General features: G+C 40.6%; 1 protein-coding gene across 6 annotated transcripts in view; it reads right to left on the reverse strand.

Moving 5' to 3' along the window:
- RIPOR2 (RHO family interacting cell polarization regulator 2) overlaps positions 1-19,769 on the reverse strand; it is a 177,746-nt gene that overhangs the window by 39,844 nt on the left and 118,133 nt on the right. For all 6 annotated transcript variants that reach the window (XM_034762450.1, XM_034762448.1, XM_034762445.1 and 3 more), the window contains exons 2-6: positions 6,385-6,511; positions 5,036-5,191; positions 4,274-4,352; positions 3,766-3,789; positions 2,582-2,635 (exon numbers count right to left, since the gene is read on the reverse strand). In XM_034762450.1, the coding sequence (XP_034618341.1) occupies positions 2,582-2,635; positions 3,766-3,789; positions 4,274-4,352; positions 5,036-5,191; positions 6,385-6,485 (414 nt within the window). In that variant the 5' untranslated portion in view covers positions 6,486-6,511. The remainder of the gene's footprint in view (positions 1-2,581; positions 2,636-3,765; positions 3,790-4,273; positions 4,353-5,035; positions 5,192-6,384; positions 6,512-19,769) is intronic.

Genomic DNA, 19,769 nt, shown 5'->3' on the forward strand with positions numbered 1-19,769 from the left:
AAAGTTTGGTCCTAGTTATCTAGGAATGTGGGCCAAGTTTTAGATCATAACTTTAGAAGAAAAAAGCTCCATATGCTATTAATAATTCCATAAGCTTATCCAATGCCCCAACTGTGCTTTTCTTTTAAAACCTTATCCTTCGTGTGCACACTTGTTATAGCCGAGTTATTTGCTGGGGGCTTGCAGCAGTGGGATTTCCACTTGTTCAGATTCAGCAGCCAGCTGCAGGAGCGGAATCTAATAGTTTCATTAGTAAAACGAAGTTATTTTAAGAGTTGGATTTTTTTCCTGTGAAACTAAAAGTACAAGGAGGTTGTCACATTAGTTCTTTCCACTGTTCCTGTTCCTGCTAACAGTGGACAAGATTCAGTTTTTATATATTCCACTTTTTTTCTAGCGGATCATGCACTGCATCCTAACGCTGCTCAGTCATGGATCTTTCACAGCAGAACTTGCCTCTACCAAAACTTGTGTTAACTTGACTTCGTATACTACCTGCCACCATGATTTTATTTTATCTACATTAGAAATTAACCTGAACCAAAACCTGGATCCCCAAACTTTAGGAATGTTCAGATCCTAAATCAAAATTTCCCATTCAGCTCTATCTCTAACAAAAATGCTGTTGCCTATTTCCCAGTTGAATGGGAAACAAGAAGTGTGATTGAGTATACCCCCTCTGAGCCCCCTCCATCACAGTTTCAAAAACTGAAGTGTAAAAATCAGGCTAACAAGGCCGATTTGGGTTCATAATGGCAGATTTAATTTATCTGAGGGACCTGTAACTAAAACAGAAGGCAGTTTACAAATGGAATACTTCAACAAAGATTAATGGAAGAAAAGGTAACTTTATTAACACTTCAGAATTACAAACCAAGTTTATCTGAGATGCAAGCCCTCTACACCTAATCTTTCCAGCTAGCAACCCTCTAGTCTCCATTCTAAAGAGCTGCTATAAATATTTGTCACTTGCTATTTATGTCCGTAATCGGGGTGGGGCCTACCCCTGTGCTCAGACTCTGTGTCTGCACATGTGAGCCTGGTTAAGATGAATTCATCTGCCACTGTAAAGATTTGCCACCTGTTACTACACTTCCTGTTTTCCATGCTTTGTTTCCTGTATAGAATGACAACAGTACTTAGCATTGATAGGGCATTGCTGTTATCAGAAGACAGCATAGTTTGTCCTTGTTTTGAAAGAGTCTTCTGCTTCTATCCTTTTAAAAACCATTTATAGCTGCCTAAGATCGGATATTATAAAACTCTCTCACACAATGTCTATTTATTTGTCACCATGGGTTATAGAGCAGTGAACTAACATACTGAGCAAGTAGAGTTGTTTTTATTAGTTCCTTTTATGTTTAAGATCTCTTCATAAACACAGAAGCCAGTAGCTCTGTGCAGGATGTGGATGGCGTAGGAAGGATTTAGATAGAAAATGTGCTTTAGACTATAATTTTGTCATGCAGGTTACCAGCAAGGAAGTGTATTGTTTGGACAGAAAATTTCAACCTTCTGTATTTCTTAAATGTTTTCTTTGAGCTGCGTGATTATGAGAACAATGAAATTAAAGTGTTTTTTGTATGCCTGGTCACTCTTGTATATAACAAGCAGCGTGTGTGTTTTTTAAATGAATCTCAGTAGACATTTCATCTATCATATAAATGCATCATTTTGTCAAGTTGGGAAAAATATTAATTAGTAGATATATTAATGACTAAAAGAAAATATACTCTGGGTTTGATTCTAAGGCAGACTGGTGTAAATCTAGAGTACACCGACTGACTTGGATGGAGTTATTCCAAGAATATACTGGTGTAACTGAGCAGAATTTGGCCGAGTGGAATAAAATGGTGTAAAAACTAGTGTTGAAATCCAGAGGACACTCGCAGTCTGACTATGAGACTTTTAACATGCAGTAGATCAAATTGTGAACTTAAACTTCTTGCAGGTGCAAGTGTGCCTTTGCCTGTACCTTTAAAGTAAATGTATGATGAGATCTTCGCTTACCCATCAAGGGCCTGACCCTGCATTTCCTTTGCACCCATTGTCAGTGGGAGTGTTTGGTGTGCATGTAGAACTGGTGAACCTCAGAGGTTTTAAAGCTTTTTAAAATCCTCTCTTTGTTTCTGTCTCAGGAGTCATTGCAGTACTTTGCCTCGGGGAGAGGCAGCGAAGTGGGTCCCTCTGGTGTGGAAGCTTTCACACTAGGCCAGGGGTAGGCAACCTATGGTACGCGAGCTGATTTTTAGTGGCACTCACCCTGCCCGGGTCCTGCCCACCAGTCCAGGGGGGGCTCTGCATTTTAATTTCATTTTAAATGAAGCTTCTTAAACATTTTAAAAACCTTATTTACTTTACATACAACAATAGGTTAGCTATATATTATAGACTTATAGAAAGAGACCTTTTAAAAATGTTAAAATGTATTACTGGCACGTGAAACCTTAAATTAGAGTGAATAAATGAAGACTCAGCACACCACTTCAGAACGGTTGCCGACCCCTGCACTAGGCAATGGTTGGTTTTCTTAATAATATAAAAGCAGATATAGAAGAAACATGATAGAATTGTTAATTACCATACTAATGTGGAACTCCAGCCTTCTCACATATCTTTCTATTGCTTTGATTTGCTGCAAATAAATAAATAAAAGAGGAATGAGAGTTTTTTTCCCCCGATAGCTTAGATGATTGTATTTTTATATAGATTCCTTGAGAAATCTTCTCTTTAGCTGGTTTTCCTGTCTCAAGCCACTGTGAGCTTCAAAGAAACTCTTCTTTTGCAAACTATGAAGCTCTCTTTCATTCTGAAGAGGTTTTTGTACATGAACCTCAGATCAGGTGCTTTATCTTAACGTAATTAGTCTTTCACTCAAAAGTAGAGCTGGTTGAATTTTTTCCATCCCAACCTATTTTGTCCAAAAATGGCTCTGATCAAAACACAAATTTTTGACAAATTTTAATTTAAAAATATTTTTTCAATAAAAAAACCCCCTGAAAATTGTTCATTTAAAATGTGTTGGTTTTCAGTAAAATAAATAAATAAATAAAATATTACATCAATCAGTTTTTGGTTTTCAAAATGCCAAAGTATTACCAGAAGTTCTTTGAAAACTGAAAATGTTTTGGTTTTTACATTTTTTCCCCTTCGTTGTCATTAAAGTTTGTTTTTTTTGTTTTGTTTTGTTTTGTTTTTAAAACATTTCCCTGAGAAGAACAACTGCCATTTTTCAACCAGCTCTACTCAAAAGCTTGAAGGCCTTTGCTTTTTGCAGGATCAGTAGTGAGTGTACTGACTAGAAATACTCTGAAGACTTGGTGGCCCACTGGTATAAGTGGGAACAACTCCACTGAAGTGCCCTAGCAGTAAATTTGGCCCTCTCTTGCTAAATGAAGAGGTGGCAGATGTACGTCCACACTCCAGAGCAAGTGCCAAGGCAGAAGCTATCAGAGATAGTTCTCTACTGACTTTCTTTATATGTTTCTCTAGAGTCTGTTTTGAGGGTTACCATTCTGTGTGTAACCTGCCTTCAGCAGGTTCTTGCTGAACACTCTGAGGATTGTTTCTGACCCCTCAGGACTTGATCCTTTTCCCATTGAAGTCAGTGGCAAATCCTGCCTGCCTCTCCCCCTCAGTGGTGGTGTCTGATTAGAGAATCAGGCTCTGAGAAGCTCTTTGTGCCAGTTGTCTCCAGGTCTGGGTACATATCACTCAACTTTTAATGTTTTCTTTGCAGCACTACTGCCCCTGAGGGTAACGTACCTTGTCTAGGTCATACAGCACCCCCTGCAATAAAGAAAGGGAGATGATGATTAGCTTCTGTGTCATACCGTTCCATTGAATGATACACTCCCCCAGTGCCCTATTATGTTTAAATAGCTGAAATATCAAACAGGATCCTGGGTGGGAGCTCACCTAGCGTTGTCAACAGTCCCTTAGTACAAGAAATGTCCCTTATTTTTTCATCTCTGTACAACAAGTTCAGGAGTTGCTGAGTGCTGCAAAAACCAGCAAGAAATACCCCTGCTAAATGTAGGCGAGTACTGTTTATTATTATTATTGGTGATGATGATAGTGGGAGGAGGAGTGGGGCCGGGGTGCTAAAAAAACTGTCCCTTATTTTTGAAATACAATGTTGGCAACCCTAGAAGAACTGCTTTTCTTTAAAACTCCCTTGTCCCCCCTTTTCCTCCAATACCTGGAAAAGGTTACCCTTGATCTATGCAAGTAGTATAGAACACTATCATCTGAATTGTCAGATAACACATACCAGCCGTGAGTTTCTTTTCATGTCTTTTAACTGAGTAGTTAACTTATCCAGCTCTGTCTGGTGAACTTCCAGATACTCACTGTAAAGATAAACCAGAAAGGGAATCATGAACTCTGCTACATTTCAGTACATAGGGTGCTGATTGCTGACCTCTGTGAAAGGAATATTTGTGTAACAAATAGCTATTCTCACCATATACTGACTTAAACAAGTACATGTTTATAGTGACCTGGCTGTCATAAAAACTCTCCATATCTCCCTAGTCCTTTGCATGTGCAACCCTCATGCTCCACACCAACTAAACAAGCAATAGGAGCATTTCTTTAGCTCTTGAGTAACAGGTTAATGCTTTCAAGTACAGTTAACAGCTGGGTTTTGTGAGAACTAAGCTGCTGTTTAGTTTGTGGGCTGCCTCTGTCCAATCACTGTCCTTGTACCTATCTAACAAAAGCATTATTATGTTTTGTGATGTTATCTTGTATCACATTGTGTGGTGTGACTCTCCTATGTGATGGGAGGCAAATTTGGAGCAACAGTCTAGAGGTGAAATCTTGGCCCTGTTGAAGTCAATGGGAGTTATGCCATTGACTTTAATAGAGTCAGGATTTCGCTCAGTGTGTTTTTGCTTTCTGTGTACAGGTGGGTTTAACACAGGAGAGCAGAAGTCAGCAAATGACTGAGGCTCCCCACTCCCATGACCCATTGCTTTCCACTCTCAAGTAGTAAAGAAAGCTTCAGACATCCAGTGATAAATTCTCTTACTCCAATCCGTTCTTTAAGGCCCTGTAGACCTCTTCCATCCTTTGAGGCTGCGGCTCTTTGGAGGCGGTGCTGTTCTTATGCCCCAAATTGTGCGTTTTCTTCACCTTTGCTTGGGGCTTCTTAAGTGCAGAGGCATTTTCAACAAAGGAGTTACACCTGCAAAATGGACATGAAAGGAAAACACTATAAATCACAATGATCTCAAAGGACTATTGCCTGACGTTATCTCTTTTGGCTGAAAGCAAACTTCTTATAGTAGTGCCTGTTGGAGGACTGTTTGTTTACAGGTTAATGGGTCTGAGCTGTATTGAACAGTCTTGTGCTCAGGCTACCAGCATCTAATGTTCCAGTTGCTGAGACTTGAATGCCTGTCTGGTAAACAATAGTTTATGCCTGAGGCTTGCTCATGGCAGACAGCTCTATACATCTGATACTGGGTCTGTCCCAACCAGCAATGCTAGGGAATCCTAGAATCATGGGACTGGAAGGGACCTCGAGAGGTCTTCTAGTCCAGTCCCCTGCAGCAATGCCTGAGCTACACCTAGTTGGTGAGAACAAAGGCAATTTTTAATAATACAAAACCTATATGCTACTAAACAGCGCTGTCTTGATATTTGTACAATGCACAGCACAACTGTGCTCTTATTTCATCCACAGCCTCTAGGCACTATTGCAAATAAATATTGATTTTACTATATTTATATGAATCACACTTTCTCATATGGCTTCTGAAAATTCCCACTGAATTCTTATTTCTTTTTGTTCCCTGCTTCACTGAAAGCTTAAAACAAACAAACAAAAAAGCAGGATTTAATCAAGTTAGCAGTAACTTATGTCTACACAGACCCTGGAAGCGAACTTCTCAGCCTGGATCAACAGACTCAGCTATGCTAGTGGGTCTCACACGATCGCTCTAAAAGACAGCTGCGTAGACAGCATTTTGAAGTTGTGGCTGGGGTTCCGAAGCCGGGGAGAGGGTGGGTTTCAGACAGTTCTGGACATTTTACATGTTGAAAAAAAAATCACATAACTGTATAATTTAACAGACTAAAATCTATACTCTGAGACGCCAGCAAAATTCCTCTGAGATTGAGGCCAGAGGGTGAACCCTATATTAATAAAAACAAAGCCCAATAGATTCCTGGCAGTGAAGAGACAGGGTGTCTTCATTCTTTATTCTCCATGCAAGACAGCGGAGTTGCAGGGAGAATAAACAGAGACAGTCTAACCTACAGCACACAGATTCAACTCTGAGGATAGAAACCAAAAATCTTCCAGTCTCCAAAGCGAGTTTCAATTCTTGAGCTGAAAGCTCTCCCTCCCCTCCCCCCAAAAAAGATGGTACTTGCCTGGATCGTCTTTCTTGAAGACCGCTGAAGCCAGCGAAGGATTGACTTCTAATAATCCCATTGGGACCACCTGGGGAGAATGAATGTGATCCTACTGACATGATTTCCGGGAGCCTGGAAGATATTCCTGAAAGATAACAGAACAAAGGTTAGTGACAGTGGTAAGCTACAGACAGGTTGAAGACAAGAGAGGATACTGCATTCATCAGAAGTGATAAAGGGTAAATGAATCCCACAAGGTGAATAGAGTCATGAGATGATTAGATGTTTACAAGCCTGACTCTTGATAGTCTGTTTATACTGACAGCTCAGTTTTCAGAACAACAACAGGAATGTCTGCAAAGGCATTTTCTCTATTTAATTCTCATGGAAAATACAAGGGATGGTTAGAGTCTTGCAGTTGATTTATTCACTTTACTAAGCAATGCCCTTCTCAGAACTAAACTCTAGCAATTTGCACATCTTCCATGAATTCCAGGATAATATCTGTGGACCAACCCAAGAGCAGCTTTCTTGAAAGAATGACATTCTAGATGTGAAAACACAGGCTACAGAGAAAAATGTAGTCCATTGGTTTCAGCACAGGACTGGAAGCCAGAATCTTCTGACGGCTAATCTTAATTCTGACACAGGCTACCCCTTTGGCCTGGGACTAGTCATTTAAACCCTCTGCCTCAGTGTCCCCATCTGTGAAATCAGAATACATGGTTACCTACTTCATTCGGATTACTAGGTGTTGAGATACCCTGAAGATTAAATGGGCTCGGTATTATTACAAAGACAATGATGAGGGTTCATTGAAAAATATAAGTAGTCCTAAACCTGTCCTCTTAGCTTTCCTTATCTCAGTAACTGTTAGCGTCTTATTGCAGAGAGAGATAGGGGTAGGGGAAGATAATGTGGGTGTATTGCAGGAACTCTGGGAAGGGAAGGGAATAGAATAATATCTGTGTGGGCTGATAGAGAGGGAAAGTGCACTGTCAATTCATCAGACTGTCTCTGCTAGCTTCTGTGGCAAGAATGTTGTCTATCCCATTCAACATCCTCAGTGAAATGAACTGGAGATTTCAGTTAATTTCCTAGTAGTATTTTTTTATGTGGATACCTGTCTAGCACAACTGACCCTTTCGCAACCTCAACAGAGAGGCAGGGGCTGAATGGGCAGTCAGGGAGACTGAACGGCTCTCTTAACCCTAGGCTTGCTGAACAACACTGAAACACCAAGGCAAGGCATTGTGGTTCAGACTACGTTGTTCTTGCTGTCCGGTGGGAAGAGGACTACTCCTTGGGCTGATAATCTACGACCTTTCACAAGCATTAAATGAATTTACTAAAAATAGGCACCGGAGCTATGTAGTAGCTTTATCCTTACTGCATTTCAAATGCACTAGATGAAGAAAAGTTAATTCTATTTTTGAAATGTCACAGGCAGCCCAGTTATATTTTGATTAGTAACCTTAAAATGGCCAAATACTCTTTAAGATTTCATTAATCACCACTGAAGGCTTTGACTTTTCCTATACAATTTCAGAGGGAATTCTATTTATCACAAAGAGCTGCTTCTACAAGTAACTTTGTGAAACTCGGCCAAAAGTATTTCTAGCCCCAGGAATGTTGTCACTGTTACTAACCTGAAGATTTCTGTGTGATGCAGCCAGCATTGATCTTTGTGTTTCAAAAGCCAGAACTGATTGGATTCTCATGGTTAGTCAAGGCAGAGTAGATATGATCTTGGTTTTGTGATATGCTGGCCTTGTAATTGCATCAGGCTGTGACCATCTTTCATCTTTACCATAACTACTAGATAACTGTGATCTTTGTTAAAGAGCCCTAAGAAGCTCCATTAATATCTTAATGAACTTTGTGAGTCTTATTTTTTTGTAAGCAGGAACCTAGAGCATCTGCCTTAAAATGGACTAAATGTACTCTAATACACAGTATGCTCCTTCAATATACAGAACACATATTAGGTATTAGACTGGTTATAGCTTATTAGCCAAATCTTCAGATGTGTGCAGGGCATATGTGAAAAGGAATGAATAGCGTTTTAGTGTAATATTTTAGGAATCCGAAACTTGCAAAACTTTGTGCCATGCCCCCTCTCACAGGGCTTCCACAGATGCCTTCTGTACATCTGTGTCTGTGCCAGAACTGCATGAAATCTTATATTAATGCCTTTTCGTTAGACCTGTAATGCTGTCTTATTAAGTAGAGCAGTAACTATTAATAAGAATAAAATGTTGATCTAATTTATGTAATGGCATAAAGTTCCTCTATGTATTGCTGGAGATACTCCAGCTTGACATCAGATTAACTGAGACCAGAATCAGGCCCTACGTTAGGATCCAATCCTTCAAGACACTGGGCACCTCCTGTAGTGAGCAGAGTTTCTCGGCTTCCACTTAATGATGCTTAGTACCTGGCAAGAGCCACTCAGCACCTTACAGGATCAAACTCCCATATATGAATACAGTAGAGTCTAAGCATTGATTAGAGTCTGAGTCAAGTAGTTCAAACCCAGCTGAGAAACAATAGAGACATAATGGGGAACAATCTGATTACAGTACTTTCAGGTACCATGCTGCAAGTTTAAGATGTTCTCTCTATTTTCTCAAATGACTTTAAACTGGCTAATCTGTGTGCTGCATGCTGCAATTTGTATTGCTTTAAAAACAGATTCAAATCAGTAATAATTGTTCAGTGTTTGCCTGATTTGACATGATGATTAGTGCATCCCCAGACAGACTCTAGAGATGGTGTGAAGGTAAAAGCTAAACACCTCTGACAGTCAGCTGGGTTCAACTGCAGTAACATTTATACAGATTATCAAACATTCCTCAAAAAATAAGCAGAACAAAACAACTAAGTCTGGTATTAGTCATGAGGACTAGGGCAATATCTGATGAGGTACTGCAAATTCAAAACTCTAGTCAAAATGCTAACACACACTACAACAATTATCTATTCCATCAGGTCCCTATTAGCCACAAAAGAGTAAAAACTTTAGTGTGACAATGTGTTGATTTAATAAATATTTATCAGTCTAAACAAAAATATTTCCTGATACACACACACACACACACAAATATTTTCAGTTGTCATCAGTAAAAAGGAAATCAAAGATTTTTAAAAGGTTATTTTCCACTTAACTTTTTTTGTTAAAAATATTTTGACCAACTTTACTCTTCATGTTTCGTGCTGATTTATTAGCTGTGAATCTGCTCGTGAAATCCACATGAAGTGTGGAACAAATACAATTGATGATTACATTAAGACCTGTCTACATCTACTTTTGCTTTGTCTTTGTATGAAATGGAAAGAATCCAACTCGCCTCTCAGATCTGGCAGTTAGAAAGAAAACATCCTTTTATTTTTGAACTGAGCAAATTACAAATGGGAGTAACAGCAGGGCTGCCCGGGGGGGGGGGGGGGGGGTGGGGGGCGGGCAAGTGGGGCAATTTGCCCCAGGCCCCGGGCCCCACAGGGGCCCCCACGAGAATATAATAGTCTATAGTATTGCAATTTTTTTATGGAAGGGGCCCCCGAAATTGCTTTGCCCCAGGCCCCCTGAATCCTCTGGGCAGCCCTGAGTAACAGAGACAACCAAACATAGACCCCCCACAATGCCATGAATTGAGTCACTTTTCAGAATAAAATAGCATTTTACGATGAGTCTGTTAGTATAGGCGGAAAACATACCAGTCATTTGAGAGGATTTGACTCCTAATTTTATAATTTGTGATTATTCTTGTGTTTTAGGGGGGAAAAAATTCCTCTCTGCAGCAGAGATTCCAATACAGCCCATGAGCTGGGACTGTCAAAGGAATAGTCTCTTTGAATCATTTTAAACCTTGATGGGTCTGCAAAACCCAATTAGACTTCAGAGTTGTACTTTTATAAATTGAAAACACTATCTATACTTCAGATTTAAGCTGATTTCACTGAAGCCTAAATATTTTCAATTGGCCCCACAGACTCTCACACATTCTCTCCAGCAGTAGCCATTTAGTTTAGATTTGCTTAGACAATCATGGTATATAGGTTACATATCGACTGATTACTTGTAATATTTAGAATTAACAAGTGTATTTCAGGTAATGGGTGTTTACATAGTTGTATAATACTGTCTATTTCCCCTAAATATTTTAAATAATTCATTAACATATATTTAACAGGCAGTCTTTGAAAGATATCATCCCTGAATTTCATAAGACAGCCACATGTTAGCTAAATACAAATAACATATTAATGAAAGGTGTGAACAAGAGAGAACCACAAAAGATACAATCTAACAGACCTGCTAATGATATCAATATTGGGGTCTCTATTGAAGGGAAACCTTTTGTGTTTTGATCAATCATCTTTTGGTGCCAACTGCAGTAGGTGTAAGTATAACTTATTTTAAGTCAATGGGAGTTTTGCCTCTGACTTAAATAGAAGCAAGAGTAGGTCCAAGGAAAGTTCAGGGGTTGCTGAATGGAGCATGGGAAATCTTAGCAATACGGGAAAATAACTGAAAACAAAAACATCCAAGGACTTGAGAATTATTTAACAATTAGGATGCCCTGCATTCTCTACGTAGAGAAAAAATGAATTCCTAACCAGTAAATCCTGACTTCCCGTTTTGGTGTATTGTAAATTGGACTTGATCCTGTAAGAGAAGCATCATGTATGTTCATTAATATACCGTAATTACCATAAGGCCCAACTTCAAGAGTTTACTCAGGCAAATCTATTGACTTCAGTGGGATCCCATGACTATTAAAATTACTGAGAAGGTTTTTGTTTATTCTCTGTGATGACTGAATTCCTAATTCCAAATGTAATAGTTACCTGATATACTGATGTACTTTACAAGTGGGATGTTTTTCCCCCTCTTAATAGAAAGTGTATTTTGAAAATAAGATTAGATCAAAATACAATTAAGGTTTAAGAATTCTGTATTAGTTCTAAATCAATTAATGCTCTTATATTTCAAGCCGTGGTGTTGATGCATCACTGGTATTTGATTTTAAAATGATCTACTTAAAGCAAATATAAATACACACTGTATATTAGCATAATTTAATACACTTAGTATTGCCTATACTAGTTGTACATCAGCACAGTCTCTACAGAAGAAAAAATGTGAACAGATTCCCTCCCCCCCCCCAGTGACAGCTGATAGCAGGAAACTGCAGATAATTGACAATGTTTCTGTCCCTGGGGAAATAAAAGCTCCATCTCTCCTTTCATTATAGAAACAGTGGTGAAGCAGCTGGGTCTAAGATAATTAGAAGGGAAGGTATTGGAGAGACTAGTCCTTCTATAGAAGGACTCGTTTTCAACCAGTATGAGTATGGACTTAGTTTTCTATAATGCCAGAATATTTGATAACCAGTGTTTACTTAGACCTGAGCTAAGAGAGTGATAAATATACTCACAAACGTGTTTGCTAAATCTGACTGATGATACAGTAGTGGCGGTACACTTGTACCCTTTTTTGTTTGTTTTTCCCCTGAACAATTTAGGTAACTGCATTTTGTTCATCTACATTTTTGTGGAGGACCTATTGTGGGTATACATGTGCAAGTGAGCATATAAACAGGCAAATAACTATCTTGGCACTGGGAAGGCTCCCCCAGCCACCTGATATATACTGACTTCCTGTGTTTTGGAGTTAGAATAATCGAGGCAGAAAGACCATAAATAGGACAGTGAGAAAACCAGTGATTTTCAAACAGACTACGTCAATACAAATAAGTGATCATTTAGTAGCAGCAGCAGCAGCGAGTAGGACAAATTAAAAGAGAGAGGAGATAGCGGAGCTCAGACACCAGCAAACTCCCTTGCCTGGAGATACATGATCTAGCCCCAGAATTTAGAGCGAGGTGACTACACTGAGGCCAGATATGAAGGCAGGTGGAATCTGCACCCAGGGCCAATGACTGTATAGAACCATCTTTACACAAGCCACAGGGCCACGTGTATGGTCCTGCAAACAGATGGGTAACTACTGATGTAGCTTCAGAAAGGTTGCTGACAGGAACACAGACCACTGGCCTTGTGTCCATCATCAGGAAAAGTCAGGGCTAGCAGTAGCAGTGCCAGTCAGGAAGGCACACCAACAAGCACAACAATTATTAAGTGTGAACATAAGAGAAAACTGCATGTAGAGCCCTCTGGACTGCCACATACATCTGGCTTGTATCTTTTTCTCTGCTGCAGCAGGGGAAGAGTTCGGCTATTTTTAAATCTGAGGTTCACACAAGTAGCCAAATACAGTACTCCTCTGCCAAGGAAGACAGAAAGGTCCTAAGGGGATGCTGACATCTAACAAAATCATAACTGAGGATAGAATTTGGCCTAGAATTTAGCCCTGTGAGTTTATCCCTTTTACTAAAGATATACGGTGTACTAGACCCTATCCAAGTCTCACGGAAATCAGTGGGCATCTTCCCGTTAATTTCAATGGCAGTTGGACCAGATTGATACTGTGCTTTCCACAGCTGAAGTGATTTGTGTATTTGGAGTCTTGGCTATTCACCAAGAATTCTTTCGGACTGTCTCTTTTGGGATAACTGATTTATTTGGAGTGGATCCTTTAACATCTCTCTGTGTTATGTCAATGGAAAGTTTACTTGTCCCTTTGTGAAAGAGATGATTTTAACCATTTGTGACATTGCTAGTTAGTCAACGATTATTTCAATAGGGGCGTAAAGGGGCACACACCACCGGTGCTGCCTACTGGTCAGGCAGAGGTGTGGCAGTTTGTCTCCCTCTCAGAACTATAACTGGAAAGGGGGGTGATGTCAATCTTGTGGGGTCTGTCCATTCTTTGGTGGCTCAGCCCTCTGGCTGGATCACACATTCCAGTTCAGGCCTTTCAGCGTATACCAAAAGAAAGTCCAGTCACAGAGAAATCTTTCAGCATCCTCACAAGCTTCAGGGCTTCCACCTTAGTTCACCTTAGAACTTGAGGTCTGGGCCTTTGAACATTCAGGGCCTTCCCCTGCTAGATTCTCCACTGAGGTAAAGGCTTTTATTGTTGTCCCATTTGTGGGAGTTGGTCAGGAGTCTACACCCACGCTTTCCACTGGGCTCTAATCCAGGGTGCAATGGTGGACAGCTAAATTCTGCACCTTGGGGTGCTAAGCAGCTGCTTCTCTGGATCCCTTTCTACCTAAGTACCCTTCCCCCCACCCCCACTCTAAATTAAAGAACCAAACCACAAATAAAGTTTCTGACTTTCACAATCAGTCACCAATCTCTCCTTTGCAGGCTTTATCAGGACTCTGTGTTGCCAGGTGTCAGGCAATGAGAGCTCCTCGGCACTACTTCCCAGAGCTCAGAGCAGAGATCTACCCCCTTCCACCACCTGCTTCCTTCTGAACTGCTATGCTTCCCTTTTTAAATGCCACCTCCAGCGTGTGTAGACTTTACAGGTGCAGTAGCCCAGGGCCGCCTGAGCCCAGAGCTGTTCCTTAACCCCTTGTTCACCAGTGTGGGGTTTGTATGCCCTATCACAAGGGATTAAAAGGCGGCGGTCACTTCTGGACTTCTCTTGTAAGCAAATACTGTGTGCCAAGAGCCTTATCGTAGGTAAAATAAATGAACAGACACACAAAACTCCCATGTCTGGAACTTCCTTGCAAAAAAATGTTTTGTATATAAAAGGGGAGTGGGGGAGGAAGATATCATTAGAAAGGAAAACAAACACCAATCACTTTCTTCAAACATATAGTTATTGTTATGAACTAAAGGCGGTTCATTGGCGCAGCACTGGAACGGCGGTTTGCTTCTAGTGCCTTGTGGTAGGTGTTCCGCAGCACCTCCACTTTGACCCTACACTGCAGTGTGTCCCGCTCGTGGCCACTTTCTGTCATGTATTGTGAAATCTGTCTGTATGGTATCATAATTCCTACGGCAGGAGTGCAGTTGGGACTGGAGAGCCTCCTTTCCGCAAACGCTGATGAGGTCCAGCAGCTCGTCATTGCTCCAAGTGGAGGATTGCCTGGTGCGTGGAGCAGGCATGGCCACCTGGAAAGATGCGTTGAGACCACTGCACGCGTCACTGAGCAAACAGAAAGGGGACTTTCAAAATTCCGAAGGAATTTAAGGGGTGAGGCTCACGGTTGATCGCCTGAGGGCAGGGCAGTACAGCTGAAACCGATGATCAGAGAGGCGAGAATATGCATTGTGGGACATCTCCCGGAGGCCAATCGCAGCGCTGTAATCGACCAGGGTGTCTACACTGGCACCACGGTGCTGTACCCCCCGCGCAGAAAGCTGCACGCCTCTCGTCGGGCTGGGGTTTTTTTGTTTTTTTTTTGTTTTTTTACTGTGCTGCAACTGTGCACTAAGTAGCTTGGCACTGTACACACCTCGGGAGTTACAATGCAGAAAGCTGCTTTACTGCGCAGAAACTTGCCAGTGTACACAAAGCCTGAGAATGGTCCAGCCACTTGTGCATCCAACTTATAGTAGGTTCATCTAGGCTATATTTCTCTAGCTTGTTTATGAGAAGGCCATATGAGACAGTATCAAAAGCCTTACTGAACTCGAGATATGACATCTATTGCTTCCTTCCTATCCACAAATCTTGTTATCCTATCAAAGAAGGATATTAGGTTGGTTTGACATGATTTTCTCTTGACAAATCCATGCTGATTGTATCTTCTAGGTCAGTGTTTCCCAAACTTGGGACGCCGCTTGTGTAGGGAAAGCCCCTGGTGGGCAGGGCCGGTTTGTTTACCTGCCCTGTCTGCAGATCCGGTCGATCGCGGCTCCCACTGGCCACGGTTCACTGCTCCAGGCCAATAGGAGCTGCTGGAAGCGGCGTGGGCCAAGGGACGTACTGGCTGCCGCTTCCAGCAGCTCCCATTGGCCTGGAGCAGCGAACTGCGGCCAGTGGGAGCCGCGATCAGCCGGACCTGCGGATGCGGCAGGTAAACAAACTGGCCTGGCCCACCGGGGCTTTCCCTACACAAGCGGCGTCCAAAGTTTGGGAAATGCTGTTCTAGGTGATTATACATTGATGGTTTGATTATTTGCTCCATTATCCTTTTCAGGTACTGAAATTAAGCTGAGTGGTCTATAATTCCCTGGGTTTTCCTTATTCCACTTTTTATAGATAGGTACTATGTTTGCCCTTCTCTTCCGTCTTTCTCCACGAGTTCTCAAATATAAATTGCTAATATCTTTTCAGCCCATTCCTTAAGTATTCTAGGATGTGTTTCATCAGCCCCTACTGACTTGAAAACATCTAGCTTGTCTAAGTAATTCTTAACTTGTTTTTCCTTCATTTTACCCTTAGATCCTACCCCATTTACATTGATTTTCACTATGTTAATCGTCCAATCACTGCTAACTTTTTTGGTGAAAACTGAAACAAAAAAAGGCATTTAACACTTTGGTCATTGCTGCGTTTTCTGTTATTGCCTTTCCCTCCACATTTAGTAATGGCCTACCCTCTCTCCGGTCTTCCTCTTGATTCTCATATTTATCAAATGCTTTCCTGTAACCCTTCATATCCTAGTTTAATCCCATTTTGTGGCTTGGTCTTTCTAAATTTGTCCCTACACACTTGTGTTGCTTTTTTATATTCATCCTTTGTAATCTGACCTAATTTCCACTTGTCTGACTCTGAGTTTCAAGTCATTGCAGAGCTCCTAGTTAAGCCAGCATGGCCTCTTACCATACTTCCTGTCTTTTCTTCACATCGTTATAGTTTGCTCTTGTGCCCTTAATAATGTCTCTTTGAAAAACTGCCAACTCTCCTGAACTCTTTTTTTCCCTTAGACTTGCTTCCCACAGGATCTTACCTACCAATCCAGAGTTTGCTAAAGTCTGCCTTCTTCAAATCTGGTGTCTTTATTCTGTTTTATTCCTTAGAATCATGAACTCTTTATCATTTCATGATCACTTTCTCCCAAGCTGCCTTCTACCTTCAGATTCTCAACAAATTTCTCCCTGTTTGTCAGAATCAAATCCAGATAGCCTCTCCCTTAGTTGTTTTCTCCACCTTCTGTAATAAAAAGCTGTCTCTAATACATTCCAAGAACTTGGATAATCTGTGCCTGGCAGTATTATTTTCCCAACTGATGTCTGGGTAGTTGAAGTCCTGCATCACCACCACCAAGTCCTGTGCTTTGGATGATTTTGTTAATTGTTTAAGAAGAGCCTCACCCACCTCTTCTTCCTGGTTAAGTGGTCTACAGTAGAACCCTACCATGACATCACCCTTGTTTTTTACCCCATTCATCCTTACCCAGAGACTTTCAGTGTGTCTGCTTCCCACTTCTATCTGCTCAACCTCAGTGCAAGTGTATACATCTTTGATATGCAAGGCAACACCTCCTCCCCTTTTCCCTGCCTTTCCTTTCTGAACAAGCTGTACCCTTCTATACCAACATTCCAGTCATATGAATATCCCAGCAAGTTTTTGTGATGCCAATTATGTTATAATTGTGATTATTCACTAGTATTTCTAGTTCTTCCTATTTATTCCCCTACTTCTTGCATTAGAACATAAGAACGGCCATACAGATATTTGTTAGATTTCCTGTCCATGTTCCCTATTGTCCCTTCTTTGTCCATGTTGTGATTTCCCATGTTCCCCCAGATTCCAACCCTTCACCCAGGTGTCCATGCTTTGGATTTACCTGTGGGATTTTGTCTCCTGCTCCTGTCAAACCTAGTTTAAAGTCTGCTCCTATTCCTATTCTATTCCATATAGGTTTTTATGCTGCACTCATTACTGTAGTATCTGAGTGCCTTCCAGAAGTGCATTAAGCAAAATGACTAACATTGGTCACATGTTGTTTGTTCTTTTATCTCCTCCGTAGAGGGGGAAGTGTGTCTAGTGGTATGTCTTGTTGAGATAGGTTTTTTTTTTTTTAAATATACATGTTGCAATGTGTTTATATTGCAGAAGGCAAGGTCAAATACGCGTGCCTTGCACTTGGAGTGGCAGGTATTAAGATTTGTGATGGTCCTTGTGATTGGCTTGCTGTTCTCTTCTGCTGGGTAACAGGCACGTGAGCACCATCTGACGAGTCATACTTGGCTGCCAGAACAAAATCATTTGCACTTGTTCCATCCAAAGAAAAGCAATGAGATATTCCTAAATAACTGCAGATATATATTAAGCAACACGCATCCCAGTACTATATCTACTGGTGCATTGCTGTAGGAGCTGTGAGATAATGTTAACTTGAGTATGCAGAAAAACAGCTAGGTGAGCTCATATGGTTTCAGCAATATTGCTGTGGAAAACCAACATTATAGAGATTGAACTGTAAACAAGAGAGCTCATTCCTTCTGACTGTTGCTGCTGGATCACGATTGGGGTGGGGGGGGAGGAGGTTGTTGCTATCCTCACCTCTGCTGCCTCCAACAACAGTAGGTGTTTGAAGAAAGGCTGCTAGAAACTTTCTCTCATCTCCAGCAGAAACAAAATTGCTAAGCTAATTTGTATCAGCCAACTCTGCCTTTCCTTACTGACATACGGAACATCTTTTCAGAGAGACCTTTATTCATCATCCAGGGGGCTCTGAGTCTCATTTCTTGTTCCACTGAAGATATTAGTATTTGGGGTGATTTATCTGAAGACTTGTGTCCCTTTTTCAATTTAAATAGGCTCCCTGTCAGAAGTGTTTGATGATGATGTATTTTATTATATACATTGTAAAAAATATTTTTGGTGGACTCCTGTTTTTCAGACTAAACATCAGTGGTCCTTAGAGAACTCACCTTACTTCTTTGCACACAAAGCACAAATAAGTGACAAATTTCATTTTAATAATCCAAGTTAATAGCAATATGGTCAAGTAATTTGGGTTTAAAAATATGGGGGGGGAGTCAGATTCTTACACTCACTAGTTTTATGCTGCTGTAAGTCCACTGACTGCAGAAGAACTAGGTCTGACTTATACCAGTATGAGAGCAGAACCGGTGCTAGAATTTTAACCTGACAATATCCCCTTCAAATTATGATAAAATATACCTTTGGGGCTAGAACCTGCTTGCCTTGCTAACATGCAACTCTGACTGATGTCAAGCAAGACAAGCAGCATTTGTCCCCGTTTTTGTGTAGTACCATTATTAATTCATTCCCTGTGGTTCCCTCCATTGTTTTATTCACTCCTTTTATTGGAGTGCTTAATACATGCCTGCTCTCTTTGGCATTGTAGCATAAACTGCCCTTTCCCCTGCTTGCTTTGCTCTCAAAGAAATACTGGCAACATTTTTTTCCCCGTGTGTTCCTTAACCTTGGTTTAACGCACACAAAACAGAGTTATCTGGCTGTAACTAGGCAAGGAAAAATGATTTTCTGTAGATACTAAGTGGCTCCCACATGACAGATGGGTTCATAGTAAGTACCCTCTTTTTTTTTGGCTTCTACATTTGTTTTACATTGACATCTGGACTCAAAGTATGAAATACAGTCACTGATGTGTCTGATTCTGTTCCATTTCACCATCATAAATGGTAATCCCATTGGATTTATACTGATATAAACAAGCAAAATTTGGTCCATTGGGGCTGTAGGAGTGTAATTGAGAGAGCAGGATGTGTCATTGGATTGGATTGGATTTTCAGCTTCATTTGTTTTGTTTTTTTTTAAATATATTTGTATAAATTTGCCAAATTCTTTTGTTAGTTCAGTTTATTATTAATTATCTTTCATATGCGATCAAGCTTTTTTAGATATAATTGAATAATGATTTCTACGTATATCTTAAATGAGGCTGTATTGATCATGGATTGATCTTTGTCAGTTACAGAATCTGTAAAGTGCTTTTTAAAATGGAAAAAAAATATATCTACTCCAAGCACCAGTGTTAATACCTTAGGTATTAGGTAGGTAGATGGATAGACTAATACTAATAAAGAACAAACCTAAAAACCATGCCAAGAACTACTAATTTGGGCTCAAATTCCACCCATCATTGACTCCACACAAGACTACTGACATAGGCGCAGAAAGGTGACTTTAATAGTGTTGCACTGTAACAAACAGGGCAGAATTTGTTCCAATATGTATAGTGAACCCATGTTTGAGGGGCCAAACTAATGAATGGTACTTGAAGGAATTACCTGACTCACCCCAAACAAGCACTATTACAATTGGATGCATTATATGGAATTTCACCTTCAGCTAACCAGATAACAGGGACAGACGGTTGGATCTACTGTCACAAATTCTATATGCCTAAAAAAAGTCTGTTCTATATCAGGTTGAAAATGCTGACATTACTGATGATCCTAGGAATAAACAGTTGGTGCACGTAATGTTCTTTACTGATCAAAAGTATCAAGCAATAGACAAAAGAGTTAATTATGGAAACAACTGGCCAGTCAGCTCTGATATAGGCACAACTCCAATGGAAGTCTGCATCCAT

The sequence above is a fragment of the Trachemys scripta genome, chromosome 2 (assembly GCF_013100865.1).
Source record: "Trachemys scripta elegans isolate TJP31775 chromosome 2, CAS_Tse_1.0, whole genome shotgun sequence".
Classification (NCBI taxonomy): domain Eukaryota; kingdom Metazoa; phylum Chordata; order Testudines; family Emydidae; genus Trachemys; species Trachemys scripta.